The 22,577-nt window shown below is 45.2% G+C and overlaps 2 protein-coding genes and 1 long non-coding RNA gene across 4 annotated transcripts in view; 2 read left to right on the top strand and 1 right to left on the bottom strand.

Moving 5' to 3' along the window:
- The window catches only part of Smarcal1 (SWI/SNF related, matrix associated, actin dependent regulator of chromatin, subfamily a like 1), a 48,863-nt gene extending 39,001 nt beyond the window's left edge, over positions 1-9,862 (top strand). For both annotated transcript variants that reach the window (XM_057763148.1, XM_057763147.1), the window contains 3 exons: positions 1,747-1,847; positions 3,270-3,366; positions 9,412-9,862. In XM_057763148.1, the coding sequence (XP_057619131.1) occupies positions 1,747-1,847; positions 3,270-3,366; positions 9,412-9,642 (429 nt within the window). In that variant the 3' untranslated portion in view covers positions 9,643-9,862. The remainder of the gene's footprint in view (positions 1-1,746; positions 1,848-3,269; positions 3,367-9,411) is intronic.
- Positions 9,863-15,539: 5,677 nt separating this feature from the next.
- On the bottom strand, positions 15,540-19,974 carry LOC130870363 (uncharacterized). The gene is made up of 3 exons (XR_009056700.1): positions 19,865-19,974; positions 19,617-19,755; positions 15,540-16,080 (listed from the first exon to the last, which is right to left on the bottom strand). It is a non-coding gene; the product is annotated as an uncharacterized LOC130870363 (long non-coding RNA).
- Positions 19,975-20,053: 79 nt separating this feature from the next.
- Positions 20,054-22,019, top strand: Rpl37a (ribosomal protein L37a). The gene is made up of 4 exons (XM_057762447.1): positions 20,054-20,111; positions 20,472-20,600; positions 20,984-21,066; positions 21,879-22,019. The coding sequence occupies exons 1-4, from the start codon at positions 20,109-20,111 to the stop codon at positions 21,940-21,942; spliced, it is 279 nt and encodes a 92-aa protein (XP_057618430.1). The 5' UTR covers positions 20,054-20,108; the 3' UTR covers positions 21,943-22,019.
- Positions 22,020-22,577: the final 558 nt, after the last annotated feature.

Below are 22,577 nucleotides of genomic sequence, written 5' to 3'. Positions count from 1 at the left end.
ACACTAGCTACTCTTCCAGAGGACCTGGTCTCGTTCAATTCCCAGCACCCAAATGGTGGCTCAGAGCCGTCTGTAACTCCAGTCCCAGGCTGTCTATTCTGGCCTCTTTGAGTACCAGGTACACATATAGCGCACATACATGCAGGGAAAACATTCATATACATAGTACACATATAGCGCACATACATGCAGGGAAAACATTCATATACATAGTACACATATAGCACACATACATGCAGGGAAAACGTTCATATACATAGTACACATATAGCGCACATACATGCAGGGAAAACATTCATATACATAGTACACATATAGCGCACATACATGCAGGGAAAACATTCATATACATAGTACACATATAGTGCACATACATGCAGGGAAAACATTCATATACACAGTACACATATAGCGCACATACATGCAGGGAAAACATTCATATACACAGTACACATATAGTGCACATACATGCAGGGAAAACATTCATATACATAGTACACATATAGCGCACATACATGCAGGGAAAACATATACATAAAGATAGATACATTTTCAAAAGATGGCATTTTCTGCACGCGTTCCCTGCATTGGGTCCTGTCTGTGTCTGTTGACTCCCATGTTTGCACCTGCTGCTCTTCAGTCCTATTCGAGCACTGGAAGTCTGCAGGCCAGTTCTCAGGGCTTCCCGCAACCTGTGGGACCACTGACTCTGTCTCACTGAGGGGCCGTCCTGGGAGAGGACTAGAAAAGTCCCAGCCCTCATCTCCGCACAGAGCACCCACGTGCAGATCCAGGAATGTGCAGCTCACCCTTCCGAGGAGCTCGCCTGGGCTACCTTTGTTAGCTGTCCCTGTGAGCTGTCCGCCCATGGGGGCTCCAGGGGCAATGACAACACCAGGTGTCTGTGCTGTGTCATTGTGTCCTTGACGTGACTGATAGCTGAGGGCCGTGGTGGCAGATCTAAGACTCATAGAAATTTCTCCCAAGTCTCAGAAAAAGTTATTTTCCTTCTAATTTTCTGACATGTTGCTTTTACTGGCTACAATATCAGCCACTGTTTTAATGATGGGAAGACTCCAAGGTTGAGACCTCTCATAAATCAGAGTCCTGGTTTTAGTTATTATGGGACTTACCAGCATATGAACACAACCACCCCTAATCATCATGTGATAAATATCACATCCCTTTTCTGGGTGTGATATTTATTTGGAATATTATTATGTGATAGATATTTAGAAAATAACTTATAAAATGTATCTGAAATTTTAGTGTATGACTATTTTGCTTACATGTATGTCAGTGCACCACGTGCATGCCAGGGGTCCTAGGAGGTCAGAAGAGGGCATCCCATCCCCCTGGAACTGAGTTGTATTGTAAATGGTTGTGAACCACCAGGTCCTCTGCAAGAACAATTGCTCTTAACTGCCAAGCCACCTCTGCATCTGCAGCCCCCGGAAGATAACTTCATTTTCCAGAGATAAGAAGTAGTGTGTGCCATGCTTCTGCCTTTGCCCCTCAGCACACAGACTAGAGGCAGAGCTTCTGTGTGTGTTTGACTCACGAGCTCTGGCATTTCTGCTGCAGATACCAGGTCCTGAGGTTTGTTTGAGTTTCTCTCAGTTTTTCATGAGGTAGGGAAATGCTTTCTAGAGGAAACTCAGTGGGGCTGGATGGCTGATGCCTCTCATTGCGGTGGGATGGGCTTCCGAAGGCCTTTCCTTAACTGTTTCTTCCCTGGGCACACAGGTGCTGATCCAGGCCGAGGACCGCGTGCACCGCATTGGACAGACGAGCTCTGTGGGCATTCACTACCTGGTGGCAAAAGGCACCGCAGATGACTACCTTTGGTATGCCTGGGCAGGCGGCTGGGGCGGCTGAGCTGAGTGACTCAAGGGTGTGGTTTCTTTACTTCCTCAGAATTCATACTTTTGCTGAGACCAATTAGTGATGCTTCCCGCTTCCCGTGATGTGTTTAGCCTTCATCACTAGTGTTCTTTGGAGACTTGCAGGGTATGAGGAAAAACCACTAAGAATAAAGGGAGGGGACTCTTCCCACTGCTCCAAGAGGGAGAGGAACCTAGACTTCAGAGGAGTTTAGTGTAAGAAACATCTGTTCCCGGCTGAGACTTCTGGCTTGTTAGGATGAGGACAGTGTTCTTTCCTCTTTCTTCATATGTGATTTGATGGTCACCTCTTTCAAGAAGAAAGTGGCTCATTCTGAACCATGGAGTGCTTCATGGCAGGGCTGCAGTACCTTTTTCTGTGGTTTGTTTTTTGTGATATGGAGGATTGAGCACAGGGCCTCACATAGACTAAGCAAGGACTTTGCCTCTAAGCTTTAGCACCCAACTCTTTTTTTTTTTTTTTTTTGGTTTTTCGAGACAGGGTTTCTCTGTGGTTTTGGAGCCTGTCCTGGAACTAGCTCTTGTAGACCAGGCTGGTCTTGAACTCACAGAGATCCGCCTGCCTCTGCCTCCCAAGTGCTGGGATTAAAGGCGTGCGCCAGCAGCACCAACTCTTTTTTTCTTGTTCATTTTGAGATAGGGTCTCACTGAGTTGCCCAAGCTGGCCTTGAAAGTCCCCCTGAGGCCCAGGAAACTTCGGCTTCTGACTCTTTTCTTTCCCCCCTTTGGTTTCTAAGATAGGGTTCTCTGTGTTGCTCTGACTGTCCTGGAACTTACTTTGTAGACCAGGCTGGCCTTGAACTCACAGAGATTGCCTGGTTCTGCCTCCCCGAGTGTTAAGATTAAAGGTGTGCACTACTACACCCAGCTCAGCCTCAGATTCTTGTGGTGCTGAAATTACATATCTGCTTCACCAGGCCTCGTGGGTCACATTTCAACCCTTGGAATTGTGTCTGTCATCTAAGTAAAAGCTCGCCAGATTCTTTGTCAGTCCCTCACTCATCCTGGTGTGAAGTTCCTCCAGTACCCACTAGTGCCCGTTCTCTGTGTCTGTGTTCAGCCCCGCGCATGAGACACCTAACTCCGCAGTGCAGGTATATCTGTCTGTGAGGGATTGAGCAAACTCGCATTATTACTGTAGTGAGACAGGATTTATTTCCTAGGCCTCTTGTGCTAGAGAGGATTTTGAACCTGGTTTTATGAGCACAGATAGGATTGTTTCTGATTGAGACAGGGCAAGTATTTCAGGAAGGACTGAGAGGATGGTGTTACAGTCACAGTCCCGTGAGGATGACGGGGCCTCATTTAGTCAGCCTTCAGGTTCTGGGTAGGTTGTTCTCACTGCATCTCATTTCTACCTCACAGGCCTCTGATTCAAGAGAAGATTAAAGTGCTGGGGGAAGCCGGGCTTTCTGAGACCAATTTCTCAGAGATGACAGAAGCTACTGATTATCTCTACAAGGTAATGCCAGCACACGACTCCTCACCACTATATGAAGTGAGGCGGTGAGCTGGTCCTTCAGCCCTGGAGCTGGAAGGAAGGATGGGCCTGCAGTCGTTCTATTCGTGTGTGTGTGTGTGTGTGTGTCCGTGTCCCCAATGAGGAATGCTGGCAGTAACTCCTGCTGCTTCTCACATGCCCTAAAGGCTACAAATCAAAGGCTGCGTTGCTGTCTCTTTCATCAGGCCTTGAGAAAAAGCGGAAAAACTCCTCATGACGACTATTAAGTTGTCTCCATAAGTATGATAGCAATGCCAGCCATGTAGCAGGGCCCCCACAGAACTGTCACACAGTCATGAGTCTTCCCACCTCAACCCACTATTCCTCTGTAGCGTCTGCTCTCATAAAAAATCTGAGAGACCAGAAAACACCCTCTGTGACTTTAACAGAGTATTCCATCCCAAACTCTATCAGAGGTGCCAAAAAAAGGCTTCTTGGCCCCGGAGAGGATGGAGCCACCATGCCTGGCTACATGACTTGGTCCTGGAAACCTAACTGGGGTGACTAGGGAATGGAGAAAGGACAGATACACAGACACATACAGAAAAGCTGGCTCAGGTGGGCCGTGCTCACTCCTCCAGAAGCAGTACCTGTTACAAGACAAGCCAGAACCTCATGGTGTTTATTGTGTACAGCGTGAGAAGGGGCTAGTTAGTATTGGTGGGAGCCTGTGTGAGGAGCAGCCCCAGGTCCCACTCATCCCAGAGAGGAGCTGCAGCTGCTGTCTGCACACACCGGTCTGCGTTTGTGAGCACTTGTACTTGTGTATGCTGCACACACCGGTCTGCGTTTGTGAGCACTTGTACTTGTGTATGCTGCACACACCGGTCTGTGTTTGGGAACACTTGTACTTGTGTATGCTGCACACACCGGTCTGTGTTTGGGAACACTTGTACTTTTGTATGCTGCACACACCGGTCTGCGTTTGGGAACACTTGTACTTTTGTATGCTGCACACACCGGTCTGCGTTTGGGAACACTTGTACTTGTGTATGCTGCACACACCGGTCTGCGTTTGTGAGCACTTGTACTTGTGTACGCTGCACACACCAGTCTGCGTTTGTGAGCACTTGTATTTGTGTATCCTGCACACACCGGTCTGCATTTGTGAGCACTTGTGTATCCTGCACACACCGGTCTGCATTTGTGAGCACTTGTGTATACTGCACACACTGGTCTGTGTTTGTGAGCACTTGTGTATACTGCACACACTGGTCTGTGTTTGTGAGCACTTGTGTATGCTGCACACACTGGTCTGTGTTTGTGAGCACTTGTGTATCCTGCACACACTGGTCTGTGTTTGTGAGCACTTGTGTATGCTGCACACACTGGTCTGTGTTTGTGAGCACTTGTGTATGCTGCACACACTGGTCTGTGTTTGTGAGCACTTGTGTATGCTGCACACACTGGTCTGTGTTTGTGAGCACTTGTGTATCCTGCACACACTGGTCTGTGTTTGTGAGCACTTGTGTATGCTGTACACACTGGTCTGTGTTTGTGAGCACTTGTGTATGCTGCACACACTGGTCTGTGTTTGTGAGCACTTGTGTATCCTGCACACACTGGTCTGTGTTTGTGAGCACTTGTACTTGCATACACTGTTGAGCATTTGCACTCGGACCAGAGGAAGGTTTTGCCATCCCCCTGAGCCTCACCCATGTGGAGGAAGTGTTGCCATTTCTGTGGGTTCTCATTATAGCCATGGCCACGTCACAAATACTCAGGACTTCATCTCCTCCTTTCCAGTGCTTCCTCAGCTCTGTTTGAATGACGTGCTGCAGAGCACGTGGCAAAGACTTAAAAGTCTAGCTTCTGATCACTCATTTATTTTTAAAAAAATCCACCTGTGTGTGTTAGTTTTAGACTAACTGGCTTTTGAGATAGGCTCTCTGTCGCCCAGGCAGATCTTAAATTCAAGGTCTTCCTGTCCAGGTATTCTGAGAGCTTGTGGATTGTAGGCCTGAGAGTCCACTTTCAAGAGATCATATTTTTTAATAAGTTACATTTTTAGACAGAAACAGCAACTAAGACACCATGAAGACAGCCTCACCTTTGCGCTGTGAGAGCACTGTGCTCCAGCTAGTGGTGGCTGTGCTAAGTTAATAGTGACCTTAGAAACCAAAGAGGCTTGTTTTGGTCTGATTTGGTTTGGCTTTTCAAGACAGGGTTTCTCTGTGTAGCTCTGGCTGTCCTGTAACTTACTCTGTAGACCAGGCTGGCCTTGAACTCAGAGATCTGCCTGCCTCTACCTCCCAAGTGCTGGAATTAAAGGCATGCACCACCAGGCCCAGCTAAAAGAGGTTACTTCTAAAGGAGTCTCATCAAATCTTTTTCTCATCCTGGCCTTTCCCTCAGAAACTTTGAATCCATCAAAGCTGTCTGTGGAAAGTACAAGTGCAGAGTGATGCAAATGAGATTTATCAGCCTTTATTCGATTAAAACTTTATCAGCTTGCCTATTTTTACTAAGACGGGGTTGAGAATTCCATCAGCAACTGGAAAAAGAAAAACCCTACCTCCTTCATGGAGACAAAAACAAAAGGAGTTTGTGTTCAGTTTGACAGCCTTCCTTCCAGGAGGGGAAACAAAGGAATAAGCTGATCTTGGAGCTTACTTCCACTTAGCTGTGTGTGCTCCTGGTTTGTGACTAGCATCACCCTCATCATCAAATGGGCGTGAGCAGGTGTTTCTGCTGCGCTGGCCTATCTTGGGTTTGCAGGTTTCCTTGACCTTGCACTCATTTTCCAAGGGTGGGTGAGTACCTCCTCTGGGAGGACAGGTAGTGCATATTAAATTTAGCCTTAATGGTCTTTCTTATCACTTCCTGTTCTGAAAGGCTGGGACCCTGGGGCACAGGTTAATGGAATAGTCTGGAGTTTTTACGTGTCCTGCTCCCCTGATCAGTGTTCAAGGAAGGTCATCGATGTTGAGGAATTCTCTTAAGAAATAGTGACTAGTTAGGTTGAGACCTAATTATGGAGAGCCAGAAAACCTGGGAAGGGAAGCAAGTTAGGCTTGAAGTGGACACGGGAGAGCCCATGACACAACAAAGGAATCTTGTTAAAGGATTGCACGGGAGGAACATTGGGTTGATGCAGATGGCAAGAAGCCTGAGGCAGAAATGCAGTTGAGCTATTGCAGTCTTTGCATATACTAGGAGCTATGGCTGCAAGTTATGAGTAACTTGGGGGCTGGGTAGATGGCTCAATGGTTAAGAGTGCTTATTGCTGTTCCAAAAGACCAGAGTTCAGTTCTCAGCATCACACTGGATACTCACAACTGCCTATGACTCCAGCTTCGGGAGATCCGATGTCTTCCTTTGGCCTCCTTAGGCACCCATATACATGGCATATGAACACACATTCACATAAATATTTTTTAAGTGACTTGATAAGAAAAAGTGATGGCAGGTGTTATTAATTATAAATGCCCAGCCAATTGTTCAGGCTTATTGTTAGCTAACTCTTACATTTTCAATTAACCTATATTTCTTATCTATGCTTCGCCACGAGGCTCAGTACCTTTTCTCAGTCGGCATGCCTGTCTTGCTTCTCTCTGTATCTGCTGGCAACTCCAGACTCTGCCCTTCTTCTTCCCAGCCCTTAGTTTGGTTGTCCCACCTATACTTCCTGCCTTACTACTGGCCAATCAGCTTTTTACTAACAGTGAGAGCAGCACATTTTCAGAGTGTGTTGTGATAAGAGCGGCAGGGCTGTGTCCCCGGCATCCGGCCGCCCGCATGGCTAGCTTATGCCCTGAAATAATTACACGGAAACTGTATTTTTTTAATCACTGTCTGGCCCATTAGCTCTAGCCTCTTATTGGCTAGTTTTTACATATTGATCTAACCCATTTTTAATATTTTATGTAGCACCATGAGCTGGTTTATCAGGAAAGATCTTAACCTGCGTCTGTCTGGAGTGGGAGAATCATGGCGACTCCTTACTCGGCCTTTTTTTCCCAGCATTTTGTTTTGTTTACTCGACCCACCTAAGGGCTGGCCTATAAATGGGCCTAGGCAGTTTCTTTATTAATTAACCAATGAAAGCAACAGATTAATACAAGACCCACCTCCATCATTTTCCCTTTTTTTGTTTAAACAAAAAAGAAAGGCTTTTACTTTAACATAGTAAGATTACATATAGCAAAACAGTTATCAAACAAGAATTACAGTTACAATATTTATATCTATTTTATCTTTTATTATAAGTAAGGAAAACTATAACTATAACTAACCATTCTTCAACTCCATCAAAGACTCCAGAAGGATATAATATTACCTAAGTAAACAAGAAATAAGAAACTTTAAACTTTAGAAATGACAGAGACATCTCGTTGCCTAGACAGTCACCCAAAGTTCTTTTGTACTGTTGAGGCATCCATCTTTGGCCTACAGGCCCATAGTATCCAGCAGACATTTTTATGAAGCAGGAAATTTTAAAGACAGTTTAGTCACTTTTTGTTGTGTCCTGCAGAATGTCTCGCAGATTCTTTCATGAGTCAGGAACACTGAAAGACCATCTCACCTTTAGGCAAGTTTAGCAGTCCTCTTTCTGTGGGTTTTCTGTGTCCAGTTTATGCATCAGTCCAGGCAAGAGTAGTTTTTTGCCCAAATGGCTAACCAACTACATAAGGAGCCTCTTCAATGCCCATCTTCCTCTTGAAGTAGCTGGTGCTGCCAGAAGCAGACGTGTCTCATTGTCATGTAAGCCCTAAATTATTAAAACATTAAATGTCATATTATGCAGTCTTTGAAAGATATGAAGAATGCCTATCTGAAATATATCTATGCACATCTAGAAAACCTAACTAACATGACTACAAGCTTGACTATTATTTATGATTATCCATTAGCAACCTATATTTCCTAATTATACATTACATTTTTAAATGAACTACACAATCACAATACCTTAATCAAGATCAGAAATACATATACACATAACAAAATTGACCTTAAAATCCATACCAATGCAAATTATTCATACCTATATCATTTCCCCCTTTAAATGTAAAAGAACATTTATAAACAATATTTGGGAATATGGGCCGCCGCTCATATTACAACAAGAGTGTACAGGATTATTCCACAGCAGGTGGGAATAAGCCTGTTGAGCCAAAGACTTGAGGCATACTGGGAATTTCAAGAAGAGGGATTATGAAAATGCTGGTAGATTTATAAAGCAAGGAGAAAAGCTCTATTGCAGGAATTAGATGAAAGTATATTCACCACTGTGTGTATGTGTATCTGCCTGTCTGTCCCCGTTCATATGCATGGGCCATGGCGCACAAGTGTAGGTCAGAGAACAACCACGGGAGTTGGTTCTCGCCTTCTGTCATGTGCAGTTGCCACATCACAGGTCTAGCAACAAGCATTTTCACACCTGAGCCACCTCCCTGGCTTAGCATTTGATATTGAACAGTTTGATGGCCCTCTGGGTTTCCACAGTGATGTCAGCAGTGTACTCCCAGACCATGAGTTGTCAGCGTTAAGAGTTTAGACTCAGGAGCACTGAGAAAGGGGTGATGGTCAGCCTGTCATACGTCATGGTTGTCACTGCTGGGCCTAGCTTCAACATTGCCAACAAGGGACAGGCACAGTGGTATGCATTTTGAGCATCTGTAGCTTTAACATCCGGGTCTCCCGGAAGCTGACATGTAGTGTATCACGGAAGACAAATTACAGTTGAACTAACTTCCATTTAGAAGGACTTGGGTTGAGAAGGAAATAGAATTACTGCAGCTCCTGTGATATTGAAGTGTGAGTATGGAAAACAAGGGAAGGAAAACATCCCAGCACAAATCTTCCTGTGAGAGCAGCCTCTTTGTCACTCATGAACAGCAGAGACAACATGGGGAAGGTAGACATCTCTTCAGGCGACTGGTTTCCTGCCGAGGTTCCCTGGATAAATAAAATGTACCACCTCTCACCTCAGCATGACCGTGAGGGTTATAACGCGTTAGGACTAGCTTCTTCCTTTACATTTCTTTTCTTTTCCTAATAAAGGACCCAAAGCAGAAGACGATCTATAACCTCTTCCAGCAGTCCTTTGAAGAAGACGGAAATGACATGGAGCTCCTGGAGGCAGCAGAGTCCTTTGACCCAGGAAGTACTTCTGGAAGTAGTTCCCAGGATCTGGGGGACCTCCTGGATGAAGGCAGCTTGACAGACAGTCCACCAAGTAAAAGGAGATTTGAATTTTTTGATAATTGGGACAGCTTTACCTCTCCATTTTAAAAGGGTCAAAGAAAAGAAAAAAAAATGAAAGGAAGCATTCAAAAATCATGGGATTCATTGAAATAAAGTATTTTGTTTAAAAGCCTGTGTTCCTTTTGCCATGCAGCAGAAGAGTCCAAGTCCATAGGTACCCGCATTGCCTTCCACTGTTCCGAGATGGACCTCCTTGGGGCCTTGATTACCTTTAGCTTTTCTGAACTAGAGGAGACAGTGGCTCGGTGCTGTGGGTATTCACCAGAGAAGACTGCTTGGACACAGCCAATAGAAAGTGATAGCCAGCCGGGCAGTGGTGGCGCACGCCTTTAATCTCAGCACTTGGGAGTCAGAGGCAGGCGGATCTCTGTGAGTTTGAGGCCAGCCTGGTCTACAAGAGCTAGTTCCAGGACAGGAACCAAAAGCTATGAAGAAACCCTGTCTCGAAAAATCAAAAAAAAAAAAAAAGAAAGAAAAAGAAAGTGATAATCAGCCAGCAATTACACTGGGTGCTGCCAGTGTGGCCCCAGGCCTTTCTGAGATGAGTTTTTTTTTTTGGTTTGTTTTTTTTTTTTTTTTTTTTTTTGGTTTTTCAAGGCAGGGTTTCTCTGTAGCTTTGGTGCCTGTCCCGGAACTAGCTCTTGTAGACCAGGCTGGCCTCGAACTCAGAGATCCGCCTGCCTCTGCCTCCCAAGTGCTGGGATTAAAGGCGTGCGCCACCACCGCCCGGCTTCTGAGATGAGTTTTAAGCACAAAAAGAAAAAACCCCCAAAAAAACAACAACAAAAAAAACCCCACATGTACTGGGTTGATAGACTTCAGTTAACAAGAACAGCCAGAAACAGACGCTAAAAACCAAGGGTAATACATTTACACTTTTCCAGAACTATATGGACTGATGGATTAGGCCTTTGTTTTAGTTTTGGCAGGTGGTGGTATCTATGTGAAGTGTTTACAGCCTGAATGGCATTTCCAACCTGAGTCAGTTGTGCTAAGGTCTGAGGGCCTACTAAGATCTTGCCCCTGTTACAATAGTAGTCATAATTTGCATTCCTAAATATTGAGGTACTTTCTATCATAACCCTCTTTAGTTAAAGATTTCAACAACTTGGGCTGGAGAGATGGCTGTTCTTCCAGAGGTCCTGAGTTCAACTCCCAGCAACCACAATGAGATCTGGTGCCCTCTTTTGGTATGTAGATATACATGCAGAGCACTCATACATAAAATATAAATAAATAAAAGTTTTCCACAACTACAAATATTTATTAAGCACCTCATAGAGTGCCGGGCACTCTTCAAGGTAGTAACTTGCTAAGCCAAAGAAAGGCACATGCCTTTGTGGGCTTTATCCAGCAGGAGAAGCAGCATCTTTCCCAAAACGTTCTGTTTATAGACACAAGTGCAACTTTGATTTTTCTGTCATAAACCTATTTTGACTTTTAAAACCATTGTAAGTGAAAGACACTCCGAGGTCACTGACGTACCGAAATGGGTGGTGGGTGGAGGCCATACACAGTCCACAGTTTGTCGGCCTCTGGCTGAGCAACATAATTCAATAATAGAAACCACAGACTGTGGTTTTAACTTTTCTAACGGGTTTAGATTTAGAAACAAAATTGATGTATTTCTCCTAAGACAGCCAACATATTAACATAAGCACTTGTGATTTTTGAACTGGGCAAGGTGACACAAACCTTTAATTCCAGCACTCAGGAGGCAGAGGTAGGGGGTGGGGAAACTCTGAGTTCAGGGACAGCCAGGGGGGTTACACAGAGAAACTCTGTCTCAAAAAATAAAAAAATAACTTGCATTTTCAGACAGGGTTTCATGTATCCCAAGCCTGTCTCAGACTTGCTATGTAGTCAAAGATAACTTTGAACCTCTGATCCTCCTGTTTCCAGCTCCCTGGTGTTGATAGTGGGCCCCCTACCCTACCCATCCAGTTCATTAACGGAGACAGGAATCACTCCATTTGGAATGCATTAAGGAACAGGAAATAAAGGGATTTTGTGTTTGTTTTGAGAAACCTGGAAAAGGAACATTTCTTTGTCACCCACTTCTACACCCATCTGCATTCTCTGCCTTGTGTGTTTGGTTTAAGAAACCTCAGGGATCCCTGCCCCATGACCTGAGGCTGTCTTCAGAGGCATGAGACCCAATAGAAAAAGGAGAAACACAGTTTGAAACTGCTCCTTATTTTGCAAAGTAGATACATCAAGTCTGGGCCTATATCTACCCTCCTTCCACTTCTCCCCAGGTCAGTCCAGCAATATCACCAAGAGCAGCTTGGAAGGGGTTAATTGGAACCATCTAAAATACCTGTTTAGATTTTGTTTTCAAATCTCAGCGTCTCAGGGAGGAAACTAACTTCAGTGAATGGCATAATGAAGCCTTAGTTGGCCTCTGGGGTACTGTGGCAGCTGGCAGTTGCTTGGTTTGGCCGCATTCTCTGTCCATGTTTCCCTTCTGCTCCCAGTCAACTGATTTTATTATCAGCCACTTTTCAACCCTTTCATTCTGAGGGTGAAATACACAAAAAGTTCTTCACTTTGCAGCTTAACAGAGATAAACACTTGTGCAGGCACAAGCCCAATGTTACATTGTCTAGAAGCCTTGTTACTTTGCCTTTAATGTTGGTCTTTATCCACCAAGGGTGGGATAGGTCAAGGTTAATTTTTCTTGGATGATGATGCAGCTGTTCTCAGCACCACATATTAAAAGACTGTCCTTTCAGCTATGACTTTGTGGGGACATTTATTCACTACTATATATTTAATATAAAATGACTCTGGAAATGTACATTATTAGTGAAAAAGCAAGTCCTGTATCCCCCCTCACTCCTATACTACTACTTCTAAAAGGTAATAACTAATATAATTTGAGATGGGAGCATTTGTAATTTATTCTGTATATACCTAAAACTTGCTTTTTAAAAAAATTGTGCCAAACTTGTCATAGCAAAGTGGTCCATTTCATATGATGCACTTGTCCACTGTTTCAGGTTGGTCTGCCCTCTTTCTCTCTAAGAGTGACCTGTGATCCTGCCAGAGCTTTGGTCTCAGCCCTTTCACAAAAGCTGGGTGACTTTTAAGTGAATTGAAGGAGTTACTAAAGGAAGGAAAGAATGTGTGTGTGTGTGTGTGTGTGTGTGTGTGTGTGTGTGTGTGTGTGAGAGAGAGAGAGAGAGAGAGAGAGAGAGAGAGAGAGAGAGAGAGAGAGAGAATCCATTTTGGATGTGTTGATTCTCAGTGTCCTCTGTAGCTGTGGAGGCCTTCGAGGACTCTAGACAGTCCTGGGACTCTGGGATAAGCCCTTTAGAGCTCTGTCATGAGACAAACTTGTGCTCCAGGCTTCATATAAAGAAAGAATACAATGTTGCCTGTGCCCCCAGAGAACCGCTTGGCTCAGCAGCTGAAAGGATCCCTCTCTGGACACGACCTTTAGTTAATGACTGGAGAGGTGAAAGGTGCACTTCGACGGAGTGCTTCCGAAGAATGATGGGCTGGTTCAGGGAAGATTTTACTGAGACTTGAATGGGAGCATGATGCGGTGAGCGTCTATAACTCAGGGTCCTCTAATGGGACGGGAATCTGCCCATAAATAAGACAAATTGAGACTTTATGAGAGGCACAATTTTCTGCAGTCACTTAGAGCCGATTTTATGAGAGACTATTTGTATGTCTCTTTTCGAGCTTGCTATTTAGAGAGAATTGTTCGGTTTGATGGAATCGCTCTGAGCATGAACAATTTCCTCCCATTATGAAGTGTCTCGTTTCAGCATCTCGGTCGCATACTTACTCATGCTCTGTCTCGTCTTCCACCCTGACCCCAGCAGACCAGAGGCTGTGCCAGGGGAGGCAGTGAATTTGCAGAATGGTGATCCAGCTTAAACTAGAGCCAGAATAAAGAGTTCACTCAGCATGGCTAAAACTGCCTCAGCCCATACCCACCCAGCCACCACTGGGCACAAGTTATGCCTGGCTGGGAAGTCCAGACGGGACAGGAAGGTCATCGCAAATAATTGTTTCTGCACACTGCAGCCACCAAACATCCATCCCATTTGCACAAACACAAATAGGTTTTGTTGTGCAGCTTCCGCAAGCAGCCAGTTCACATGGAGAGTTTTCCAGTGTTACCCTGGTCCCCTTCTGGAAAGAAGTGACTGCCCCTGTGGTCTCTGCTATTCGTCCATCCTAAGGGTGCAAAAGGGATGCTGAGCCTGGCAAGGAACAGAGATGCATAGTCGCTGTGACTGTGGTTGATTTATTGTGTCCAAGCTAAAGAAATATAGGAGAATAGAAGGCAAGTCCTGGAGCAGGGCAGAAAGAAGGCAAGATTGAAAGGCACTGAGAGAGCTATGAGCCAGGCAGCAGCATCTCCATGGTACCATCACCACCACAGAGAACTCATGGCTGCTGGACACTTCCAGCTTATTTCATCTTCCCCCTATGGGGTGGACGGTATTCTGTACAGCAGAGGAAGCAAAACCAATGATCGGAGTTTTCAAATTCAGTGGGAAGTCTAGAAGTCATTGACTGTGTAACTTCGGGCAAATCACGTGGTCTCTCTGAACCTTAGTTTCTAGATTGTCTGGAACACCCCGCCCCCATCCCACCCAGTTCTAGAGTGAGTGGATCCACCTTGGAAGGCAAGGAAATTCAAACTCGCAAAAATCCTTAGAGGCCTAACACATGATCTGTAAGAAAACAAGTCCCAGTCAGCAAAGTCTTCTTAACCTTGACGTTCCAGGCCTGTGTTAGCTCTGCCCTCATTAGTTATGGTGCGGCTGAATGGTGGTTTCAAGTAGACTTTGTGTCTAGAACCGCTTGGGATTTATAGAAAACTGATGACGTTGTGCAGATATTTTTATATATCCTTTCACTAATCGATGAACCTATAATGATAGTTTGGTTGAACTCCACAGTTCACCCAGATCTTGGTTTTCACAATGCCCTTTGTTCAGTTTCGTGCTCTATGACACATTCGGTTATTATGTCACCCCAGGCTTCTCTCGGCATTGACAGATTAACAAGATTTCGGAGTTTTTGATAATCTTGACCAGTAAACCATTTTTAGGAGCCCCTCTAGTAGGGTGTCTGATATTCTTCTCGTGGTCAGAACAGAGCTATTGGGCTGCAGAGCTGATTCAGTAGACACTTGCCATTCAAGGGTGGTGACAGTCTGGTCTCTAGAACCCTTGTGAACACAGGGTGGACATAGTAGACATCCTGTAAATCCAGAACTAGGAAGGTGGACACAAGAGATTCCCACGATGAGCTGGCTGCCAGGATATCTGGGCTTATAACCTCTGTGGTCAAGTGAGACCCCACCCTAATGAATAAAGTGAAAAGTGATCAAGGAAGACTCCTGATGCCTTCAGGCTTTCACAGGCGTGCTCACACACGTGAACATGCATACACACACATGCACACCATACTCCTTATACGTCTCCAGGAGGATGGTGGGGTTTGGAAGACCATCACATATGGCAAGCAGGAATGTGTAAGGAGGGGTAAGCCCTGAGTGGATGTGTACTACTGACAAGAACCACTGCCCAGACCCCCTGGGGACTGACAGAGCCTTCCTCAGGTTGGGATCGGAGAACTGGAAAGGCCTTCCCCTGTTCTGTGTGGAAACACTGACAAAGAGAAGGCATCCATCCCACCCCCTCCTGGATGTTTACAGCCTGAGACTGCTTCCCTCCAGAGGCCCCTCTCACCCACTAACTAACCTCCCCTTCCCTTGCTGTGCACAGTGCACTGAGGTTCTGGCTTGTGTAATTGGCCCCGCTCTATCAGAGTAAACGTGGCCCACTTGATTTCAGCTGTTCCATAGGTGCCCTGTGTGTTTGTCCTTACTTTCTTCTCACCCAGGTCAGGTTTCCAGAACCAAGCTGTGCCGGACACGGCAATCACAAAGGTAAAATGTCACATCATAGCAAGGACACATAGCACCAATATGACATCACTGCTAATGTTGACCCTGGTCATCTGGTCAGGGTGGTGCTTGGGAGGCCTCTTTACTGTAAAGTCCCTTCTCTGGATTTGCCATCTTCTTTGGAAGAAACTTCTGTCCACCCCACACTCAAAGACTGGCAGTTATGCTCCTGTTGAATGGGAGGAAGACTGTCCATATAAATGACTTAACACTGCTCTAGGGAGTTTTCTCTTCTTATCATAGACTTATCTAATTATTTACTTCTACGCACTCGTGGATATTAATTTTATTCTTTGGATTGTAAATCAATACTACTTTATGTTTTCTTCAAAATTTTTCTACTTGTGTCGCCTGGGAGCTCTTCCAGCAGGCTCCTACGTCTCTGGCTTTCCTCCATCACTATATGGTTTTCTGGGTTTGAAGACATTTCCTTATTTTCTGGCTCCAGGCTCATCTTACAAGTTTCCTGCCACAGTGCTGGGGTTAGTTGGTTCTCCAGGGAACTCTGGTTTTGCTTTTTGTTTTTCCTGTTGGGAGATATTAGAAACCAAGGTCTGAGTGGTTGGTGTCCTTATTGCCACTGGGGTTGTTGGAGTTAATTTTTAAAAGTTGAGACAGTCTGAAGTAGCTCAGGCTGGTCTTGAACCCACTACATAGCTGAAGATGACTGATTCTCCTGCCTCTACTTCTCAAGTGCTGGGATTGCAAGTATATACCACCATATCCACCTTGGCTGGGATTATTTCTAAGTATTATTGTTCAGATTATAAAAAAAGTATATGCGCAGGGCGGTGGTGGCACACGCCTTTAATCCCAGCACTCGGGAGGCAGAGGTAGGCGGATCTCTGTGAGTTTGAGGCCAGCCTGGTCTACAAGAGCTAGTTCCAGGATAGGAACCAAAAAGCTACAGAGAAACCCTGTCTCGAAAATCAAAAAAAAAAAAAAAGTGTATGCTCATGCTAGAAATATTAAGAAATGTATATAGAAAAAAATAAATTTAACTAGTTCCACAACCCACTATCCTAAAAGTAGACTTTTTGCTTTTTCTCTTCCTTGAATTTATACAACCAGAGCTCAAGTAATGCATGGGGAAGATTAAAAACAGATCTGCTTTTGTTCCATAAAACTTTATGAGGCAGTGATGGCATAAACTACATAGTCAGCCACTGTCCCAAGAGCATTCAACATCTGGAAACTTCATGGAACCACAAAAATAGAAAGTACATGGAACCTTGGGGGTTATCTGGCCCAGGTCCTCACTGTAAATATATTGGTTGCTGGGAGTCAGGAGGTCCTGCCTTATACAGGGACTGTGGCTCACCCAAAGTCATACCATGAGGTAGTTACAGAATCTAGCCTGTACCCTGCCTGACTTGTGTTTTGTTTTCTCAGTGTTACTATGACATGGGTTAGTGCCTGCTAACATTTAAGAGAAATGACTTTGGGATCAGTCAGCCCAAGACTCTGTCTGGTCCTACCACTACACTGCCATGAGACTCTGGGTAAAATTCTTCTAGGCCTTCAATTCTTCTTCTGGACAGTGATATTCACAGCTGTATGGTGTTTTCTATGTTCCAGGCAACTTTTCACAACTTCATTTTTTTTTTTTTTTTTGAGACAGGGTTTCTCTCTGTAGCTTTGGAGCTTGTCCTGGCACTAGCTCTGTAGCTCAGGTTGGCCTTGAACTCAAACTCACAAAGATCCACCTGCCTCTCCCTACCAAGTGCTGGAATTAAAGGCTTGTGTCACCACCTACTCGCAACTTCATTTTTTTTTAATGAAGTAGGTATTATATTTATGCAGATTTTGTAGTTGAGAAACCAATATACAGAAAGAAGAAAGAACTGGTCAAAATCCTCATAGCTGGTAAGTAGAAAAGCCCAGATTTTCCAATTACAGAGCCTACATTCCTAAACAACACATGAAATTTTTGTTTTGTTTTTTGAGACAGGGATTCTTGTGTAACCTTGGCTGTCCTGGAACTTGCTCTGTAGACCAGCTGGCCTCAAACTCACAAAGCTCCACCTGCCTCTGCCAACCTAATGCTAGGATTAAAGATGTGTGCCACCACTGATCAGCAAAATTTGTTGTCTTAACAATACAGACTGAAATTGTTCCAACTGTAAGTGATCATAATGACATTAGCTGGAACATACACTTAGACTGTCCCCACTATACAGCACCTTTCAAACAGGGCCACCTGGTATCATTATTGCTTTCTGTGCTGCTCTGGGGCTCCTGTGACCTCTCAACACGGTTCTCAGCTCCTGAAGGACTCAACGTTTAATTCAACCACTTCTCCAAGGAAGTAAAGATATGAAACACATGCCTGTCTGCAGGCCGTTGTGAAGAAACAAAAACACAGAATAACTCATTTGAAAGTTGGGCGGTGGTGGTGTATGCCTTTAATCCCAGCACTCGGGAGGCAGAGGCAGGGGGATTTCTGTGAGTTCGAGGCCAGCCTGACCTACAAGAGATAGTTCCAGGACAGACTCCAAAGCTACAAAGAAAGTCTGTCTTGGGAGAGAGAGAAAGAGAGAGAGAGAGAGAGAGAGAGAGAGAGAGAGAGAGAGAGAGAGAGAGAGAGAGAGAGAAGAAATCATTTGAGGTAGTTAATATTTAGTTGTATGAAATGAAGCTACTTACTACCTGACTGGGAACAAGGTCAGGTAATGCCACAGTGCCTAGCAGCATTCTTGTGGAGTCTCTCTTGCACTATTATATTCTAACAGTTATCTGAACTTCCTTTCTCCTGGACATCCCTTCAGAAAAGGCAGCCCAAAATTTGAAAGTGTGGGGGCCAGCCATGATAAGCTAAGTTTGGACAGGTCACCCAAAGAAAATTCATTATTTCCAACCATTATCATCTGCCAGAGTAGAACTCAGCTCTCAATAAATTTAATAAGGGGCCTGAGTCTCAGTAGTTTGCCCTGAAGCAATACCTGGGAGCAGGAACGAACCACAAGTTGAGATAACCCAACCCCCACCCAAGAGCAGACCATTCAAAGGAAATGCCTGGCAGTCCTAGTGCTGTAGATAGGATCACCTGCCAGCGCACATTCACCGGGACACCCCTAGACAAATGTCAGCCAGTCAGGGGTCCTGAACCTCAGAGACCCCTCACCCCCACCTTTACTACTATAAAAACCCAATTCTAATTGAGCTCAAGGCTCTCCAGTTATTCCAATATGTTGGATATGCGGAGAGACTAAGTTTGCAAACTTGATTAAAATAAAGGCTCTTTGCTTTTACTATGGGACTCAGTTTCCTTGTTGGCCTTGAGGGGACTTTGTGGATTTGGGCATAACAAAAGTGTGTTGTGTGTGAAGAAATAATACTGTCTGAGAAAGACCCTCACTCACGATCCTTGGAGAAACCTGGGAGGAAGGTCATAGATGGTGATCACAGTAAGATGTTGGGTTTTAAGGTTTCAGGCTTGGTTCAGGCTGCCTAAAGCACCAGGGCAATGGTTTCTGGAACGAATAGGAAGAAAGTCCCAGGTAGAAGAAAGGACCAAACCGTACGCAAACTGGAGTGACTGTTGTCTCAGCTTTGCAATTACACTTTTCTTTTAAACAATTTTATGTGTAATGTAGGCGCTTATAAGGACTGTGTGTACCACCCACATGAGTGTCTGGTGCCCAGAAAGGCCATCTGAGTGCGTCAGATGCTCTGGAACGGGAGTTACAGGTTGTGAGCATCCATGTGGGGTTTAGACTGCAACCATAGTGCCCTGGAATGGCAGCCAATGCTAACCGCTGAGCCAGGTCTCCAACCCAAGCACGTTTTTCTTGGGAGAATTCCAGACTCTAGGTCAGTGGCTCTCAACCTTTCTAATGCTGTGATCCTGTAATACAGTTCCTTGTGTTGTGATGACCCCAACCTAAAATTATTTTCGATGCTACTTCATAACTCTTAATTTTGTTACTGTTATGACTCGTAAATATCTGTTTTCCAACTCCAGTGAAAAGATCGATCGACCTCTAAGTGGGAGGGGGTCTCGATTCACAAGATGAGAACCGCTGCTCTAGGGTCTTGGGTTCAAGTGGACCCTCTTCCTTACCTTACCCACAGAGCTCTGACCAGCAACATTTCATAACCTCTAATTGTGACGAATTTGACCGTCTCCCCGATGAACTGCAAGTTCCCCTGAGAGCGGATCCTAGGCTTTTACTATGGTCAGCATCTGGTCAAAGTATAACCTAGTGGGGTTAAGCAATGAGAGTCACAACGTTATGATTTAAACACTTGAAAGCAAGTCCCCTAAGACCTGTTTCCTCGCGAATAGAACGGAAGAAAAAAAAATCTCACCCGTTTTGTATAACTTTGGTGTGTGTGCCAGCTAAGAAGGGTGTGCTTTCAGCTTGTGAACAACAGCTGGGACACCGGCCCACCTAAACACCTCCCAACGCACCGTCAGGGGTCAGCGAGTGAACCTCTAGAGCACAGAGTTCAGTTCCTAGAGAAGCCGCTGGCGTCACTTCCGCTCACTGTCTAAAACCGCGCTTGCGCATTGCGTCTCTTCCTCTCCGTGCTTGGCTTAGGTTCCGGCGACATGGTGAGTGTCTGCGTTACTGCTTTGGAAGTCGCTATCCGTCCGCATCTGCCGTTCTCTCTGGTTTTCCGCGCTCACCCGCCTGGGGCAGCCTCTGCTGTCCCCTGTGCCGTCGGCTGTCGGGGTCCTCGCCGCGTCCGGAGCCCCGGAGGCCGCGACTGGAGCCCCGAAGGCGGCTCGGCGGGGCTCGGCCCAGCTCGGCGGTGAATGCGCGCCGCGGAGCCCTGCTCGCCCCGTGCACGCTGCTCTTGCCGGTTGAGTTTTGGGAAAACTCTGCCCTAGCAGGATCTGTGCGCAGCGGTGTGTGCGTGCACGGACTTCTTTCACATCGCTAAGTGTCGCTGTCATTTCCTCTGCCCACAGGCAAAACGCACCAAGAAGGTCGGGATCGTCGGGAAATATGGGACCCGCTATGGTGCCTCCCTCCGGAAAATGGTGAAGAAGATTGAAATCAGCCAGCACGCCAAGTACACGTGCTCCTTCTGTGGCAAGGTACGTTGGCCTCGGGAGGGGAGGATTGCTTGTCACCCAAGGTGGTTTGTAAGCGGTGGGCCGGTATAAGATAAGGGGGGTTGGGGTTAGTTTTTGCGAAGCATTCCTCGGTTATGTGGAATAACCAAGTAAATGAAGGATAATTGGTTCTGGAGAGGGAAAAGGCGCAAACCTGAACGACTCAGTGGGAAATGACTGTTAATGCATCAATACTATGCCATCTATCTAGTCTGCATCTAATGTCCTGCTTGGATTCTTAGGATTTGACTACTTACCAGACAAGTTGGCTTTTTTGTTTGTTTGTTTATGTAGTTTAGGCTCTGAAAACATCAGAGATTTATGTTTTCACATATCTTATATCGAGACCTTTTAAACATTTGCAGACCAAGATGAAGAGACGAGCCGTCGGCATCTGGCACTGTGGTTCGTGCATGAAAACAGTGGCTGGCGGGGCCTGGACCTACAAGTGAGTGTGTTTCTTTGTGCTGTGGGAAAGTGTGGACCACACAGCCCATACTCCAGGTCTGGCACATACTGGACTAGTTTTAATATTTATGAATGGAGAAGTAAATATGATTTAGGGCTCCCTTCGGTTAAAGCTGCAAAGCTCTTAGAAGTGAAAGTTGGGATTTGATTCATGTATTGCTTTGAATTGTACAGTCTCTGTGTGGGTCCGTTATTGATATCATTGTTTGCTCAAGCTTGACTGACAAGTTATTTCTATAAAGTAGTTGTGGAATGAGATTAGTTGGTTTGGGATTGCATAGGAAAATTTGAGGCTGTTTGGGCTGTCACACCTTTATCAACAAGCTTTGAACACACTTAGTGGTGTGGCCCTGACAGGGCTGGATGGTGCTGCTGAGGGAGGTGAAGCCTCCTGTCATTGGCTGGCCCCGAGGTCCCTCGAGTCTGGGTGGTGTGGTGTGTGGCTAGTGCTGAGAGGCATGGCGAAGGAAGCAAGGGTAGAGCAGAATCTGTGCTCCAGCTGCTTGACTTGAGAGTGTGTGTCTTGAAACTTGTCGTCTGCCCTTGCTATACTATCTTCAAAGGAAAGTACCTTAATATATTTATAAGAAGTCAGGTGTAGAAGGACCCTAGGATTCTGCAAGTGCCTGAAGTCGTGGTTTTTAAGGTTTGCCATCATGCCAGTGTGAGCACTAGTCCTTAGGTCTTGGGAGTCACTACAACATGGTATTGGTATAATTCTTTCCAGGAGAAAGTCAGACTTGTGTTTCACGTGTTAGCCTGCTTAATTGAGTCGGAACCTTTTCTTTACAGCACGACTTCTGCCGTCACAGTGAAGTCTGCCATCAGAAGACTGAAGGAACTGAAAGACCAGTAAAAGTGCTACCATTTGATACCCAAGCCTACTCAATAATGCACAGCCAACTAAATAAATGGGTTAATTTACGTAACAGTTTTTGCCTTGTTTGTGGCTAATTATTTTGGCATATGCTACATTTTTCCCCCATTTGAAAAGATTTTTTTCTGTTCGGAGACATTCTTTGTGACCCTGGCTTGTCCTCGTACGTGTAAGTGCTTGCTGTCACACCTGGCTCAGGATGTTGCTGACGTAAACATACTGGACAGTTTTGTGCGTGGCTCCCTCATTTGGGTGTTTGACTACACATTTTACACATTGTCAGCAAACTGAAACAACTAGAATTTAACAAAGTTTTTATTTTTGCACAAGGGTTCATAAGATTGACTTGAATGTAATATAGATAGAAACATGATAGTAGATAGATAAGTAACAAAAATGATTATTCTCTGACAATTTATGATTTAATTTACTTAGGATTAGTCTTATGGTTAGCTTTGGGGGGAGGTTGGGTTGTCCTGTTCCCCACCAAAGACAGAATTTCTCTGTGTAGCTTGGACCCTGCGAATTTGCCCCTTAGACCAGGCTGGTCTCAAGTCACAGAGATCCACTTGCCTCTGCCTACCGAGTGCTGGGATAAAGGTGTGCGCCACCAC

Source organism: Chionomys nivalis, chromosome 2, assembly GCF_950005125.1.
Source record: "Chionomys nivalis chromosome 2, mChiNiv1.1, whole genome shotgun sequence".
Classification (NCBI taxonomy): Eukaryota; Metazoa; Chordata; class Mammalia; order Rodentia; family Cricetidae; genus Chionomys; species Chionomys nivalis.
The sequence above is the reverse complement of the archived record's forward strand: the minus strand, read 5'-3'. Positions and strand labels throughout refer to the sequence as shown.